The 16,816-nt window shown below is 40.5% G+C and overlaps 2 protein-coding genes across 2 annotated transcripts in view; both read left to right on the forward strand.

Moving 5' to 3' along the window:
* Nucleotides 1–1,580: 1,580 nt before the first annotated feature.
* Nucleotides 1,581–13,991, forward strand: nfx1 (nuclear transcription factor, X-box binding 1). The gene is made up of 23 exons (XM_058644225.1): nucleotides 1,581–1,956; nucleotides 2,701–3,594; nucleotides 4,105–4,266; nucleotides 4,369–4,446; nucleotides 4,751–4,856; nucleotides 5,618–5,689; nucleotides 5,824–5,963; nucleotides 6,064–6,163; nucleotides 6,242–6,459; nucleotides 6,980–7,077; nucleotides 7,349–7,379; nucleotides 7,475–7,557; nucleotides 7,998–8,106; nucleotides 8,285–8,404; nucleotides 8,493–8,572; nucleotides 8,652–8,882; nucleotides 9,753–9,826; nucleotides 9,918–10,019; nucleotides 10,768–10,905; nucleotides 11,022–11,088; nucleotides 13,375–13,520; nucleotides 13,604–13,708; nucleotides 13,793–13,991. The coding sequence occupies exons 1-23, from the start codon at nucleotides 1,938–1,940 to the stop codon at nucleotides 13,866–13,868; spliced, it is 3,249 nt and encodes a 1,082-aa protein (XP_058500208.1). The 5' UTR covers nucleotides 1,581–1,937; the 3' UTR covers nucleotides 13,869–13,991.
* Nucleotides 13,992–16,202: 2,211 nt separating this feature from the next.
* The window catches only part of smarcd3b (SWI/SNF related, matrix associated, actin dependent regulator of chromatin, subfamily d, member 3b), a 40,672-nt gene continuing 40,058 nt past the window's right edge, over nucleotides 16,203–16,816 (forward strand). The window contains exon 1 of the mRNA XM_058629956.1: nucleotides 16,203–16,491. Coding sequence (XP_058485939.1) covers nucleotides 16,480–16,491 — 12 coding nt within the window. The 5' untranslated portion in view covers nucleotides 16,203–16,479. The remainder of the gene's footprint in view (nucleotides 16,492–16,816) is intronic.

Consider the following 16,816-nt stretch of genomic DNA (forward strand, 5'->3'; position numbering starts at 1 on the left):
TCAATCATTGTTGCAATATCACGATGGAATATGGTGATATAATTTATTTATTTTTTACTTGACTGGCCCCCTACTGGCCAGACTACATGAAAGTTTGAGACCCCTGCCCTAGTGGCCCACTTGTTATCTATGTTTTTTGGGGGTCCCATTAAGGGGGTTTGGATGTAACTTGGTGAGCTGCATATTAGGGGGGTTTATGTTGTCATTGAAAATGTACACAGGGGCCTGTCCTGTTGGTGTGCCTCTGCATATAGGCTTCTGTAGAAACATGGCAAAAGTGACAAAACAAGAGAAAAGTACACATAAAATACTTATTCTAAGACTGCACTAATGAGGGCTGTTATATTAAATTCCGGCCAATAAAGATTATTTTTCTTTTTTAAAACACTTTATTTGTAATTTTCCAATTATCGAATACAACAATATTCACTGTTTTACAAATAACCATACAAAAACAATCCCAGCAAGAAAAAGACAAAATCTACCTGACAAACTTGTCACAGACAACAGACAGGCAGCCAATAAACATTCTCAAATGTAAATAAAATAACAGATCTCTAAGGACAACCCTTAAATCGAACACTGTACACACTGACTTAATGTGTTATTATATGACAATTAAATGGTTAAATTTATCACAGCATAAAATTGGTTGTGAATGCTGACAAAAAGGTCAGAAGACTGTACATGTATGAATAGCAGATATAATGTAATATAAGCCATCACTTTTAATTTGTGAGTTTCTGGGGGGTCAGTGTGGTTTGATGCAGGGTCCCCAGGTCTGTTTTCACCTCAGGCCCCCACAGTTACCTCACAGAAACATGTTTTGAGTTTACAAAGTCTGTCATTGTCAGCAAATTTAATATAACTATAACTATACTATAAGGATTTGGATGTTTGGAATTCCAGGTTCTTATGTTTCCGTCTCTGAGGGAGCATTTGTGGTTAAGCAATTCTAAACATTTTGTTCGAATTATTCTCCCACAGGATTCAGGTTAAATATCCAGTGTGATTTGAAAAAAAGAAGAAAAAAAGAAAGAAAAAAAGGCTTTAAACCAAGCTAAAATTGCTAGATGACCTTTATCATATGTATATGTAAGTGGGAAGCCGCATCCCCCTGAGATGCAATGTGTACCTTTACCACATGGCGGCGCAATGAGCTGATTTACTTACCCTCTCCCCCTGCGTCAGCTGCAGCAGTGTGCCTTCAATGCAGCACTATATTTAGATAATTATATATTTCACCAACAAAACAGAAAGAAATACAAAGTAAAGTACAGGAAGTAAAAGAAAATCATATATATAATATAAAATAAAATATGAATCCTTCCCTTAAATGGAGTGATTTTCAAATTTATTGAAAATAGGTTTTGTTCACACTTCACATAAATGTTTATAGTATGTAGTCATGAACATACGCACTAAACTCCAAATCCAAATCTGAAGCGCCATCTTGTGGCCATATTGTGGGATTTATTACATTTGAATGAAACCGGAAGTTTAATTATTTTTATTTTTGTGTGCTTGATATAGATAGCATCGTGATTTGTGCTGTCTTCCAGTTTGCCATTATTGAAAACATGGGCTGAAATATTGTAGGAGCCTTTGGCAATTTTCGGGGAGATCATATTTTCCCATCATATAACTTTTTTATGTACAACACGTATCCTCGCTAGTATGCCTTTTATTTTGAAAATCTCAACCAGAAATTCCTGTTTTTAATTGAGTCGTACTAGCTTCAAGCTAGCCAGGCTTAGCTGTAAAGACTGTTGTACACTTTCGCCGCTTTCTGGAAGAGTTTGTCGTGTGTTTAACAAAGAGGGGAGAGGTTAAAAGGTACATTTTGACGGGAAGTTTCCAGATACGCTTGTCATTTCTCGGTTAAACAGCCTTTCACCCTTAAACTCGTGTCGCAGGAGAACCACAGTTCAGAGTGAATGGCTGAAGGCTCCTCAGGTAAGTGACATGCCCACTAAATAAATACATTAGAACACAACTGAAGTGGCTTTTAACTTGTTCCGATTATGTAAATGGAAGTTAATTAGTTCGACTGATAACGTAAGCTACGTTTATATTTCCAACAGAACAGCTATCGACGTTAGCTCCCGTAAACTTTATGTTAACACCAGTGGCTAACGTGACTTCGCAGTTGATGCTAAATTTACAACGCTGTCTTAGCTCGCTAAATGTTGCTTATGGTAGCTTAGCATATCAACGTGCAATTCTGTAGATATTTATAATTCCACTTTCAGATATCTGAAATTCAAGTACGAGATATCTATATTTTCATTCTGACTAAAAATGACAATGTAGATATTTTCTATTGAGGATAATGAAATTCTTAAGCGAGCAGCAGAATATATCTATGTACTTACCAATAATAACAACAGCAGCATTTGTAAGAATAAGAATAACACAGACACATTATAAAAGCCATCAATTTAAATATTAACATACATCGTAAAAGTCAGTAAAACAACAATACATGCAAACCATATTGCATGTATTAAGAGACAGGTGATTCAATTATTAGATTGCACACAGGCGTTGTGAAGACTGCAATAGTTCAGGCACCTGAAGTGAAAACATGTAAATGTTGTTAAGCTGTATGTCTTGTGGTTTGATTATTGTTATATGTCTATTTGGTATATGTCCGTGTATATCATAAACCGATCAAAAGCAGTTCTTTTTTGTTTTTAGACCCACCTGACCTTAATCCTGATGGGACACCACATGGAAAATCTCATCACCAGAAATCCAGAAGAGGTCGATCGAGATACAACAATGACAGAAACTTGATGAGTGATAGTTATGATCCCACTCAACAATCGGGACACTTTCATCATGGCTTTAACCCCCAATCTAGTCACAATAATTATGCAGATAATCAGAATCCACCTCAGTTAAGAGAGGATGGAGCCAGAAAGAGAGGACGAGGTAGAGGGAGGAAAGAAGGGAATAGAGGTGGAAATGGGAGTTCTAGCTCTTGGTTCCAAAGACCTGACTTTCAGAGTGGCACTAACAGAGCTGTCAGTGGCGATCACTCTAGTGCTCCTCTCACAGGTGGAGCTGATGCGTCAAACTGGCGAAGACAAGATGTGAATAGAAATTCTGAACACACCAGTGAAGAGCAGGCCGCCTGGGCGAAGAAACCCTGGAAGTTTAGCCAAGAGCAGAGGAGAGAACATAATAAGAAAGGCAGCACTTCAGTAGCCTTTCAGAGGGCAGATGACACCAAAGGAGAAAACCACTCCACAGAACCCAGAGAGAGATCTCAGAGGAGCATGGAAGGTCCAGATACTCATTCTCATGATCATTTAAGGAAGCAACTGGGACCAAAGCGACGCCAAGGTCCAATCAAACCGCCCAAACCACCATCTCCTGAGGAGGAGGCGGGCACAGAGGGGGGAGCCTGTAGCCAAGATAATTCAAACCATGGTCGAGCATTTCAGAATCCAATCAGTAAAGCTGGGGGAGGCTCAGGAAGACCTGCACCTGCCCAGGCAAAAGGAGGGAGACGAACACACCATCAAAACCACAGACCTGCTGTGAGGAACTTGAACAAGATGCCAGAGAGCAAGGAGACACAGACGGGTAAGACCGAATGTCCCAGTAAAACTCTTAATTAAAAATTAAAGAACCTCATTAGAGTGACATTTTTCTCTGGAGTTGTCCAAAGGGCTACAGTCATCGTCTTTATAGGCTGTTAGGTGGAATATAATTTTTTTGTGTTTTAATTATTGGAATCATTAATTCCATAATAACCTTTCAGTGTTATCCAAATCAGGTAATCTGAGAAAGACCCCTGCTACACCCTTTGAATAACGTTGAGACTTTGACCAATGACAGGGCAGTTCAGAGAGAGAGGCTTTTCTACTATGGCATTTCTGCATACAGGTCCTTTCAGTGCTTCAGTGGCAACTCTAGCACCTGCAACAATTGCCTATGCCGTAAAAAAACTTGGAAAATGGAAAGAACTTGAAAGCAATTCAGACCATAAATGCATAAATGGTTTCAGAGAAGGAGAAATTACCTCAGATCATCTCTCATCAAATGTGTGCATGCTCTACTGTCTTCTAAACCTCTAATCTCTTCCCCTATTAGGGTGTCTGATTGAACAGCTTTCTGAAGAGAAGTACGAGTGCATGGTGTGCTGCGATATAATCCGACTCATGGCCCCAGTGTGGAGCTGCCAGAGCTGCTTTCACGTCTTCCACCTGAACTGCATCAAGAAATGGGCTCGATCTCCAGCCTCTCAGGCAGATGGTATGTCATTAAAACAATAATTTCTACAGTGTATTGTGGATTTATTAAGTGCAATGTTTTTGTGAATTTGTATTCATGTTCAGATGTTGTGCTGTTTTTCAGATTCAGCCGAAGGGTGGCGCTGTCCAGCCTGCCAGAACGTCACGCTGAAAAACCCCACTTCCTACACCTGTTTCTGTGGTACGTACAAACTGGAGTCCAACCATCCATCCAGCTGTGCCAATCTCATCTGACATAGGGTTAAAGGCGGGGTACACCCTGGACAGGTCACCAGTCCATCACAGGGTCACATATAGAGGCAAACAATCATCCACTCACACCTAAAATAAAATGCACTAATATTTATTTGTTGCCTATGTAATTAAATGTACTTATCATATTGTACTTGATGTTTCAGTAAGTCTTACCTATAGGATTCTAAGCCTGCTAGTGCAAGTAGCTGAAACAAGACCATAATTAATTGAATTCTTCAATGTATTTTCAGGTAAAGTGACCAACCCTGAGTGGCAGCGTACTGAGATTCCCCACAGCTGTGGTGACATGTGTGGAAAGAAAAGAAGTGGAGTGTACTGCAACCACCCGTGTAATATGTGAGTTAAAAAGAGTTTAAAATGTGTCGTCACTTGCTTTTGAAAAGTAAAATAATAATGTCAAGTAGTAAAATGCCTGTTTTTGTTGGTGAATGCATATACATGTTTTGTTTTACATTTTTGCTAAGTAGGAGTCGGAGATAATATATTTTATTACTTTGACCAAGGAGGTTATGTTATGGGCCAGCTTTGTGTCTCGTTTTGACTGTGACCAGCATAACTCAAAAAAACGGATTTGGACAAAATTTTCTTTGCGTCTAGTTTACGACCCAAAGATGAAAATAATAGCTATAATTAGCTAGAGGTTCAAGCTTCAAATAAGCACCAAGTGCTTATATGATTTCATCACTTATCATTTGTGCTGATTTTGGAGATTACATTTTGTACAAACTTCAGTGTAGTTCAGATCCAGTGTATAGGATTTAAGGAGAGCTATTGGCAGAAGTAAACTATAATTATATAATAATTTTTTAAGTTTATACAAAAGGACATTGCACATCAATCAACACATCAACAGATGGCATCAACGTAAATATGCAATATGCAATAAGTTCAGTTGCTAAATTACATCCGAATCCTAAGGCAGGTCCCATAAAACAATCATTTACACAGGACGTCACGCACAAATAAGTCACAAACAGTATTTAAATTGTTTTCATTTCTGTGTAATGTTGTTCTTTAATAGATCTTGATTAAAGTTTGATATTTCATGCTCTGTAATTTCTGTCACGTGTCTCAATACTTTCTTTAATGTTCTGCAGTTTATGCCATCCTGGACCTTGTCCGCCATGTCCTGCCTTTATAACAAAATCCTGCATCTGTGGAAAGACCAGGTATTTAACCTGTTATATACATGTTTATTTTATAACTTTAAACATGATAATCATCCCAGATTGCAGTTCCTCAAATATCTCCCTGTTACTTGTACTGTTGACATCTTAATATTGAGTGAATCATCTCTTTCTAGTCAACCAATGCGCTGTGGTCAAGCTACTGTGCTCCAGTGTGACAAAGTTTGTGGTGCTTTACTCAACTGTGCTGAACATTCGTGCACACAGGTGTGTCACACGGGGGCATGTCAGCCCTGCCAGCTACAGGTGCAGCAAGGTGCGTCTCGTCTACACAGAACCACCATGAAAATGAATATTGGTCTTTCTGTCGTTGTACGTTTTGATTTATTTATTTCTTTTGATTTTACATCCTGTAGTTTGCTACTGTGGAGTCACAACTCGTAAAGCCCTGTGTGGAACTGATAAAGAAGGATTCGATGGTGTTGGACATTTTTCATGTGAAAAAATATGCGGAAAGTAAGTTTGACAGCGCTAATAATATTCCTCATCACTTGCATACTTGATATTTTACTTTATTGCTTGTTTTTTGTGCAGGATGTTGGACTGTGAATCCCACCAGTGTCAGCAGGTTTGCCACCGTGGTTCATGCCAGCCGTGCCCACTTTCCCCGACCCTGGTGAAGACGTGTCCCTGTGGTCAGACGCCGCTGTTCAAACTACTGGAACTGGGCTACAAAGAACGACAAAGCTGCTCCGATCCCATCCCTTCTTGTGGGAAGATCTGCAACAAACCACTGGCCTGTGGCTCCAGTGGTAAGTCAAAGTCAGGAGTGTCTCGTAATAGAAGTCGAGTTCAAATAACGTCTTGCAACCTTGTGCAGCTGGTTCTGGACAGGAACTGAGGCTGATCCAAAAGATCTGAAAATAGGAAAGGAAATCATGTAACAGATCTTTTCAAAATACATAATGGGAGCAAGCTCTAATTTAAAAACTGTGGCAGTAGGAGCGGAATCTTTATTTAAAACAGGTTTGTTCATTTATTCTTCATTTGGTAGTTTGCTCACAGGAATAACTTTTAAGTGTTTATCTGCCAGAATTGAAAGACTGCAGGCGTTTTAATCATTTCTTCTCTCTGCGTCTTAATCTGTTGTTTGGTTGTATGAACATGTGCACCCATGTCCATACAAGAGGCTTGTGTTTAAAATTCTGAAGCAATGAACCAGATTTGAACTCTGTAGTCATACGTCTGTGCAAACAGGATGTGCTTTATCTCGAGCTTCACAGCCACTGCTCTCGGAGTCTGTTAGGGGTTAATGAACATGTGTTGTTCCAGACACCATCCATCTGTGTGAGAATCTGTGCCATGAGGGAAGCTGTGGACCCTGTTCCCTGACCTCTACTATCAGATGCAGATGTGGCTCCAAGACCAAGGTGAGCTGAATCTCCAGCAGGACATCTGTTCGCTGTGTCGGTGTCTTAAGTCATTGCTTCAGTTTTATGTGTGACACCAAAGATTGTGAGGACATCTTCTTCAAACAAACAGAGTGCTGCCTCAGGCTTTGGAAGGAATTCTGTTGGAAAAATAAAGTCAGGGTTTTCAGCTCTCTGTCTGTTGGATAGAGGTGACTGTGATGCTATGCTATGATTTACAAAAACGTATGCAATACTATATTCATGCAAGCTCCCCTTTTCTTTTTTTTAGGAGGTGCCATGTGTGACAATAGAGAAAGAAGGTGAGTTTTAAACTCTTTCAGATTTAAGATGAATTAAACCAGTGCAAGATCACACCGAGATTATTTACCTGATCTTCGAACCCTTTTTATTCCAGAGGAGCTCGTCTTCACCTGCGAGAAGCGTTGCAGCAAGAAACGCTCCTGTGGACGACACAAGTGCGGGGAGCTGTGCTGTGTCGTGAGTTATTAGATGAGTCAGAAATCAAATGTACCTCATGAAGCACTGAATAAAGACCACCGAAAACGCAGTTAACAAAAGCTGCTCAGCTGCGTTGCAGGACCACATGTGTGCTCGTTCTACAAAAGTACTAACCATTTTGTTATCAATTGTATTCTGTTAATAGTATTTTCCCTTTTAGAGCAGTCAAGAATATAACTACCTTTCTCTCTTTTCTTCGCGCCTTTCCACTAGACTATTTAGAAATCGCTCTAAACAGAGTTCATGCCTTAAGCTCAGGTTTCGTCAATACAGCGTCAACCTGTAGCCGCGACTTTTTGTTGACTTAGGACACTTCACACAGAAGACCATTTCAAATCCTCAGAATTCACCATTAAGAGGTGATGCCACACTTCAAATTTCAGAGCTCATCTAATTAAAATGTTTTTCTGTCCTTTTAGACTCTGGAGCACAAGTGCCCATTGATCTGTGGCTACAAGCTGAACTGTGGCCTCCATCGCTGCCAGGAGGCTTGTCACCGTGGAAACTGTGAACCCTGCTGGCAGTCCAGTGAGTCGTTTGTCTGGTCCAACAGTTTTTATGAGTCAAGTCTCAGAAATACTACATATTTGTTCAGTCTTTCTTTCTTTTTCTTTTTTTACATGGTCATTTTCCTCTCTGTGGTTTATTACATTTGGCTTGATTTAGCCACGTGGCTCATATTTGGCACGATTTCTTGTGTCTGCAGGTTTCGATGAGCTGACGTGTCACTGTGGACTCACTGTATTGTACCCGCCTATCCCCTGTGGCACCAAACCACCCGAGTGTAAAAGCCTGTGCACAAGAAGACACGAGTGCGACCACCCCGGTAAGATATGATGATAACTGTTCATGTTGCTTTAAAACAAAACAAAAAAAAACAATGTGTTCTCTGAATGTTTGCCTCTTTTTTTTAGTGTTTCACAACTGCCACAGTGAAGACAAGTGTCCACCTTGCACATATCTCACTCAGAAGTGGTGCATGGGCAAACACGAGGTAACTTCCACTGAGCTAAAGTGAATCACGTCTGTTTTATAAGTTGGAGCAAAGTGACACGTTTGTTTTTCACCCACAGCAACGCAGTAACATCCCATGTCATCTGCAAGACATTTCTTGCGGCCTGACGTGTAACAAAACACTGCTGTGCGAAATGCACCGCTGCAGACGGATCTGCCACCGGAGCGACTGCCTGGCCGACGGCGTCTGCCAGCAGCCGTGCACGCAGCCTCGTCCAGACTGTGGCCACCCATGCTCCGCTCCCTGTCATAAAGGCAGCAGCTGCCCACGCACCACCTGCAGTGCCAAGGTACAAAACGCTGCCACCGACAACATCTGGACCTCTGGTGGTTGAGAGATGGTTGAGAAAGATTTTGCAGATGGTTCCACCCACATGTTTTTAGTAAAGACATTCTCCTTCAGCCAAGTTCATGTGACATGACTTTTAAAATCTAGAATTGTTGTGCAGTAGGGCTGTAAAAAACTATTATTTTAATAATCGATTATTTTCTTTATTAATCAAGTACTTGTTTGGCAAGAAAAATGTTGATCAGTGTTTCCGAAACATTGAAATGATGATGTTCTCAAATGTCATGTTCTGTCCACAAACTAAATGTATTCAGTTTTAAAGATTTCTTTCTTATATGGAGCAAAGAAACCAGGTGCTGACATAAGGTTCACATATTACATGATCTTTTACCAGGAGCCCCAACTAGTACGTCATGTCCTAAAACAAGTGAGAAACATTAGTAGACCTCTGTCTTGCACACTGTCTTTGATTTGTTTTCACATTCACATTTAGTGTCTGCTGATGAGGTATGATTAGCTGCGATATGCAAAAGTCATTGGCGAGGGAATTATTGGGCTGAAAATCATGCGGTGTGAACTTGGCTTTAATAGTTGAAGGTTAAGGTGTGCAGTCTTAGCTTAGCTACCAACATAGAGTGACATCTGCTCTAATAGCATGTAATTGTCACAAATGGTTAACTTGGCTGAAATAAAAACATGTTGATGGAAGGCTCGGCAAACAATGAGACCTTTCACAGCTGCAGGAATTCCTCACAGAAGCAGTACCCTGTTTTGTTTTTGAAAATGTTTCTGCTCACAAATTCCCAGCAGGCTGAAGTTTCTCATATTTTCTGCACTTCCGTCTGAGTCAACTTCTTCATGCTGTTCTCAGGTAGCTCTCCAGTGTGACTGTGGTCGCAGGAAGGATACGGTGATGTGCACAGAAGCAGCCACTTCATATCAGAGGTCGGTGGCTCGAGCGTGTGCCCTTTAGCTCTGTGTCGTCGTTTTGGATTTTGAATATGAAATGGTTGAATCATCCGTTTTTGCACTGCAGGTATGCAGCCATCGCCATGGCCAGTAAACTCACTGATATGCAGCTCGGCGAGTCCATGGACATCGGTCCGCTCCTCACAAAGAGGGAGCTGAAACAAGCCAGGTAGAGTATTTATCTTAGGTTGTAGAGGGGGAGAGATCATAAATGGCTGTTCCTTCATGTTTATTGTGATGCCTTTAAATTATTTTTTGTTAAGACAGACAGGATTTTTCTTTTAAGCCCCAGGCTTCATGTCTGGCTCATTACACAGCATGATCAGCTGGTTAAGTGGGGATGTCAGATGTTTACCTGCACTGTAATCTGCCACACCATAATTCTTAATCTTCTGGTTTAATTTTGTTTCATGCATGTTTTCTCACTTAAAAGTGCAAATGAGTCATAATTGATGCAGTTGATTTTTTTTTTTTTTTCCCCTGTGATGCCAGACAGCTTGTGTGTGGCAACAGCCTGCTCACATTAGTGCGACAAGTAGCCTATTTTGTAATTAGAATCAAATTGGGCTCTGATTCTGTCACATTTTCTAGGTTTTTCACTTGATAAATGTGTTTTTTTAGCAGCTCATTTACACTCTACATGGCTGTAATAGGGTAAACATGTGCATTGACCCTGGCAGGTGTCAGTGGCAAGGTAACACAGACTCACTGCAGCTAACAATAACTGCATTGGGCTCGAGTCGAGTCAGTGGTTTGTTTTGTTCAGTTCCTCTTTTGATTGTATCCTCTGTGGCACGTGAAGCCACAAAGCACTGCCTCGTGTATACAAACTTTTGACTCTCACAATCTGCTTTTTACTCGGGGCAAAAGTCAAAACAAATCCCAAATATTTACATTTTCACCCGTTTGTTTCTCAGACTTGAATGTGACCAAGAGTGCGCTACATTGGAGAGAAACAGACGCCTGGCTGAGGCATTGCAGATCGACGGGTCTACTGACCCCTTCAATGTCCGCTCCACCTCCGTGTACAGCGACAGCCTCAAAGACGATGCCAGGTCTTGTCTTTTTTGACCCTTATTATGAAATTATGAAAACCATTCTTTGAATTATTACACAGCCTCAAAGCGAACAGACGCTGATGACTGAAACTTCTCTCTGCTTTTTTCTTTAGGAAGGATCTGAAGTTTGTCACGGACGTAGAAGAGGAGATCAAGAATCTTGTTGAGCTGGTTAATAAGGTGAGTGGATGAAGTGAACCCGGTGCTGGTTGGCCTCCTATGTGATGGGCTGCTCCCTCTAGTGGTTGTGTTGGGATCCCGTTGTTTGTGGACAACAATCACTGAAGAAGTCATTTTTCCTACACATTGTATTTGTACCACTATGCAGGTTACCCTCACTATAAGTACTTTTTAAAAATGCCTCAACTTCCACCAGATGTAATGGAATGGTCAGAGCTGGTTATTTTGGTACTATTGCTAATGGAAACACAAAAAAATACTTTACTGTACCAAACCATTCCACTTAAAGGGAACACGGCATTAAAATGAAGGCTATTCCTGTTTGATTAAACCAGAGGTTCTCAATTTCTTCTCAGCCATGGACCTTATACAAGAGATTATTCCTTGTGTATTCTTCTTTTTTTCTTTGGGAATATAATGAATGAACTATTTCACGTTACAAAAAGAAAATGTATAAATATAGGCCTGTATATAGATGGATTGTGATTATTAATCATGTAATTCTCTGACAGAGTTGTCACACAGTCTGCAGTGGACCTCCAACATGGAAGCAGCTGTGATTGCTTTCAAGTCTATACAAAACTAGCATTTCAGGGGGCAATTCAGAGGCACGTAAAGCAGTCGTCAGCAAACACAAACAAGTCATCTCGATTCAAAGAAGTCATAAATATGCAAATGTCATAAAAATTGCTTGTAGATGTCTCACAGTGCTATGATAACGCTTCACTTGGAGCTGTGTTTAAAGCCAGGCTGAGTTGGTAGGGACCTCATTGGGCAGCTGGAAAAACAATCAGTGTTTATTCAGCTTTGTTTTAGGCAGTGATGTAACTTGGTCCGAGGCTGCCAAGGTCACTGTGGTAAAATATTGTTTATCACTACCCAACTTCTTTTTGGATGGCCTTTATGAATCGTGAAGGCCAAGCATTTTTGTTGAGGAGCGTGTGTTTCTGAAAGGGTTTTTGTCTTTTCTCACTTCATTGTCACCCGTGTGTGTGTGTGGATTTCTACATTCCCAAACATGTGGTTGTAAAGTCTCATCGTAATATTGAGCTGTAACTCTCTGACAAGCTTCTGCCATAGCAGGTGGAGCTGCTGCTTTCCAAGTTTTTCATGTCAGGTCAAACACGCTCAGTGACCCTGCAAACAGTATGTAGACCACACATGTCATACATACCCAAAAGTATGTGGTTGCTCCGCAGGTGTCCACTCTTGTGAATAAACTTTCCACATGATTTTTGGAACATGGCTATAGAAAGTGAACCTGATTCAGACACAGGAGCTTTAGTGAGGACGGGCGCTGACGTAGTCTGTGTTCTGTGCAAGTTCTTCTGGGGAAAGCCATGTAATTTTGAGCTGTTTTTCAAACTGTTGCTATGGGTTTAAGGGGTCAAGAATAAACCAGACTAAACTGTACATCATCAATAGGCAAATGTATGGCTGTATAATAGATACACTCCAGTTTCATGAACAGGCTACTATTCATTTTCAGATTTATGTCAAACTCGAGGACCAAAATATAACAATTGGCTTATAGATTCAAATAAAGAAACAAATTAGAGATCAAATTTGAAATTAAACATGTATCATATGAAGATATGTAAGGGAACGCAATGGATACTTTTTCATAAAATAAAATTAATTGATTCACACTTGGAATAGTCCCAGAGGGGCTAAATATCAACATTGGATTACCGTTTGAAATTCACATCAGTTGGAGAACTTGCAAAAGAACATAAATGTCGAAGAGCGGTAAATATTATGCGGTAAATAATTTATGAATCTGAAATCAGCAGTGTAGTACTGCTAGTTTCCCTGTAGTCACATGTATCATAGTAATGAACAATAATTTGCTGTTACTTATCAGTTTTACTCGACGTATAAAGATAAAAGAGACAGAGCAAAATACAAATGAGCACTTCTAACCCCCCCCCCCCCCTCGTTATGGCTCTGTCGGCTACGTCCAGATTTATTTGATTATTTCTCTTACAGCGAGGTAACTTGATGTGTGGTGCTAATATGTGTGTCGATGGAGGAGCAGCAAAGACATAACATATTATCGAGCTTGTGGGCTGTAAGCGTTCTACAGATTTGAAATGAAATATACAAGAAAAGAGAAAGGGTTGCTGCTCAAATAAATCAGATTTTATGCTTTTCTCTACCATTAATAAAACCTTATGCTTAATGTTTATGTTATATTTGCATATTTTGACCAATAAATTGTACATACGGATGCAGGCAGGTCAGTTAAGTGGCCTCTTAATGGACATGCATTACTGATGTGTGCAGGGAAAACATCCAAAGAGGAGCCACTTTTTCCCGCCCATGAACAGAGAGCACCGCAAGATCATCCACGAGCTCGCCGAGGTCTACGGCGTGGAGAGCGTGAGCTACGACAGCGAGCCCAAACGCAACGTGGTCATCACTGCTCAAAAGTAAGATTTTTTTTGTTTGTTTTTTATCCAACCAAATATGACAGCTTGCACTCAAAGACGTGATGATTGTGGTTTTTGTCCAGGGGGAAGTCAAATTGTCCGAACGCGTCGCTGAAATCACTAATCGAAAGAGAGATGGCTGTGAGAGCCCCGCCTCCCATCGCTCATAACAAACAGCACAGTAGCAAGTAAGTCCAGATGAGTATCTTCAGTGATTTGCATGTTTGTGGTTACATCTCCATTAATTTGTCTCATCTCCTCATCACGTCTAGGGTTGTCAGTGGAACCGCCTGGTCGAAGATGGTTAAAGAAGAGCCTGTTATAGATTATTTTGATGTCAAGGACTGAAAAGGAAAAGATGACAAATCAGGATTCCCGTCAGTCTTCAGCTGCCAAAAAAGCCTAAAATAACGCCGCATTTGTGTTCATCAAAAATCAATAAAACTTCCAGTGACTTCAAAATCAAATAAAGTCTAAGAATCTTTCTTCAGATTTGATTGTCTCCTTAAATGCGACAGCAGGAATTGAGTGAGAGCCGATTGAGTTTTGATATTAAAGTTAATCTGCAGTGTTTTCTGCAGCCACTCCCTCGCCGAGGCCAATTCAATAAAAAGCAACTTCATTCTCATTTGCCGAGCACAACTGGTGATATCACAGCAACGCATCGCCTTTGAAATCCAATCACGCCACATGGTAAAACGCTCACATCTCAGCAGCAGATTTATTTTTTCAGATTAGGCTTTGTTGTTCGAGACTCTCTCTCCAACAGTGCACCAGGCGGTTTTTCAGCCGTGGGGTATCTGCTGTTTTCCTTGCTGATATCGAGCCAAGGCTCCGGTAGTAAATCTCTGCTGATTGAGTTTGTTGGTAGGCAGGAGTGCAGTGGACTGCAGTGCGGAAGAAAGCTTTGTTTGAAACACAGCGATGACCCAGATGTGCTGCTGCACAAACCTTAAGAAATGTTTGGGTCCAGGCTCGGTTCTGATCAGAAACCATGTTTTCCCATGCATTTCTCTCAGATTGTAACTTAAAAATACTATACAGCAAGAAGCAAGGACATTTTAGATGAACATATATAAAGAGACAATACAATGCTGCTTATTGTTGTGCTTTTTTTTTTTTTTGAAAGACGTATATGAATCTGACTTTGTGGCTTCTCGTTCCCTCAAAAGTCTTTAAAATCTGCTCTTACTTTGCAGCCATAACCAGTTTGTTTTTGTGGTTGGAGCTTCGGGAATGTTTATTGTGGCTCATTACACTGTTTTTGACTGATTGTTCAAAATAAATGGCAGACACTGGCAAACAAAGCCGACACAGAGAATACAAGCAAACCAAACAAACTGTGTGTACAGTACTGTGCAAAACTCTCAGGGCTCCAGCGGCTTTGTTGTTTTTTCTGTCAAATTCTGTCGTTGTTGTCTTTTGGATTGGAATGTAGTGACTGAAAGTTGGTCTTTATATGTTATCACATTGTTGATGAGCTTGATTCTTACATCGTGTCTATGTTAAGCTAGGGTAAAACCTGTAGAAGCTGATTTGATTTTGCTTTAAAACTACATGTTTACTACATTTTCTGGATGTGTTCTAATAGAGAAATAATTATACTGTGCGGTCATTGTAGCATTTGCTAAAACAACAAATCAAAAGGCGGTATGCACAGTACAGTCCTCCCTGTCATAGATTATGTTGATGCAATTTACAGATCTGCTTCTAAAACCCTTCGCTCTGTTACTGGGCTTCGTCCTCGCAGACTAACTCATTGGTTTCTGTGAATTTGCAAAACCTTAATTGGTAAAACTCCATCTTATCTTCGCTCACGACTCAATATCCATATCGCCAGTCTTGCTCTTCGTTCCAGCAGCTTTATTAACTTACTCGTCCCCCAAAGTCCACACTACTTTCAGTCATTTGATCATTTCAGTTTTCTGCTGCATACGACTGGAATCATCTGCAACAGACACTGAAACTCAGTTAATTTACGCTTTCTTCTTTTAATGATTTAGTGAGGGCAACAATTCACATGACTGTTATGAATTGTTTAATGTTCTTTGTCAACTGACTTACCGGGTTAAATAAAGGTAAAATAAATACATAAATATGCATTAAAATAGTGGAATTTTAAAATAATTAGATTATGTTTTGATCCAGATCCTGATTCGTAGACCCTCTAAAGGGTGAATGGCAATATGGTCCAACCAAATTGTGATTTGTTTTCTTTTTACAGACTGGATTTATTTGAAATAAAACATCATAAGTTATGGTTTGGGAATTCCAAAACAAAAGACAACACATTAGCTAACTACTAGTACCAAATATTGATGTGAAATACAGATTTTTATGGACTTAATTTTAATTGAATAATTTTTTTGTACCTGCAGTACATTCACGACCCACCAGGAGGCCGCAGCCCACACTTTGGAAGTCACCTAAACCCCTTCCATATACCTCCTCATATTTATAAATATAAATCATAAAATAATAAGTCAGTTTTCATGCTCACCCTGTACTAAAATGGACTCCAGTTCAACATTTAATATCCTCCACACAGGACAGAAGTTGTCGCCCCCCGTTTCTCCTGAGGGTAATTTGTTGACACTCCCTGCCTTCGCTAACGTTCCATTATATCGACTCTCCAGCGAGAGACCGCGCCTGCGCTCCTGCTCCCTTCCCCAACAAGGCTTCACCAATCCCGGCTCTGGCTCCATCCCCGGCTCGGCGTCCCACAGGCCAGCGCTGATCAGACGCGTACACAAGCAGCTGTGTCCACTCCAGCGATGGGGAAGTGAACGGGAGACGCTGCTGTGTGTGCGTGGAAGCCGTGAGCAAGTTCAGGAGTGGAAAAAGGAGGATTTTTAAATTTTTTTATTTTTTTTTTTTAAAAAAGGGGACCGGACACCTCCACTAAAGACAGACGCATCCTGCTCACAGTTGTAGCCCCAAAAAACAGAAGCGCACAGTGATGGAGAGAAAGGTATGGTCATGCTCGTGCTTCCCTGTGATACCTTTATTATTATTATTTATTATTTTACTGCCTTGTTGTGTCTGCTCAGAATCCGCATCCACCATTAAAACTAGTCTTTCTATATTGTCTTTATCCTGCAGGCTACACGGATTAAGAGGGAGTTTTTTTTCTCCCTCCCCTCCCTCGTGTAGCTGAAATATATTGTGCATCTTTTAGATATATAAATACATAACAAATAAAACCCCAAGCAAGGATTAATTCCCACCTCGTGTTGTATTTAGGTTTAATCCCTGGCATGGTGCACAATGTATTGTGCAGGGAGTGGGGATGAATG

This window comes from Solea solea, chromosome 1 (assembly GCF_958295425.1).
Source record: "Solea solea chromosome 1, fSolSol10.1, whole genome shotgun sequence".
Taxonomy (NCBI): Eukaryota; Metazoa; Chordata; class Actinopteri; order Pleuronectiformes; family Soleidae; genus Solea; species Solea solea.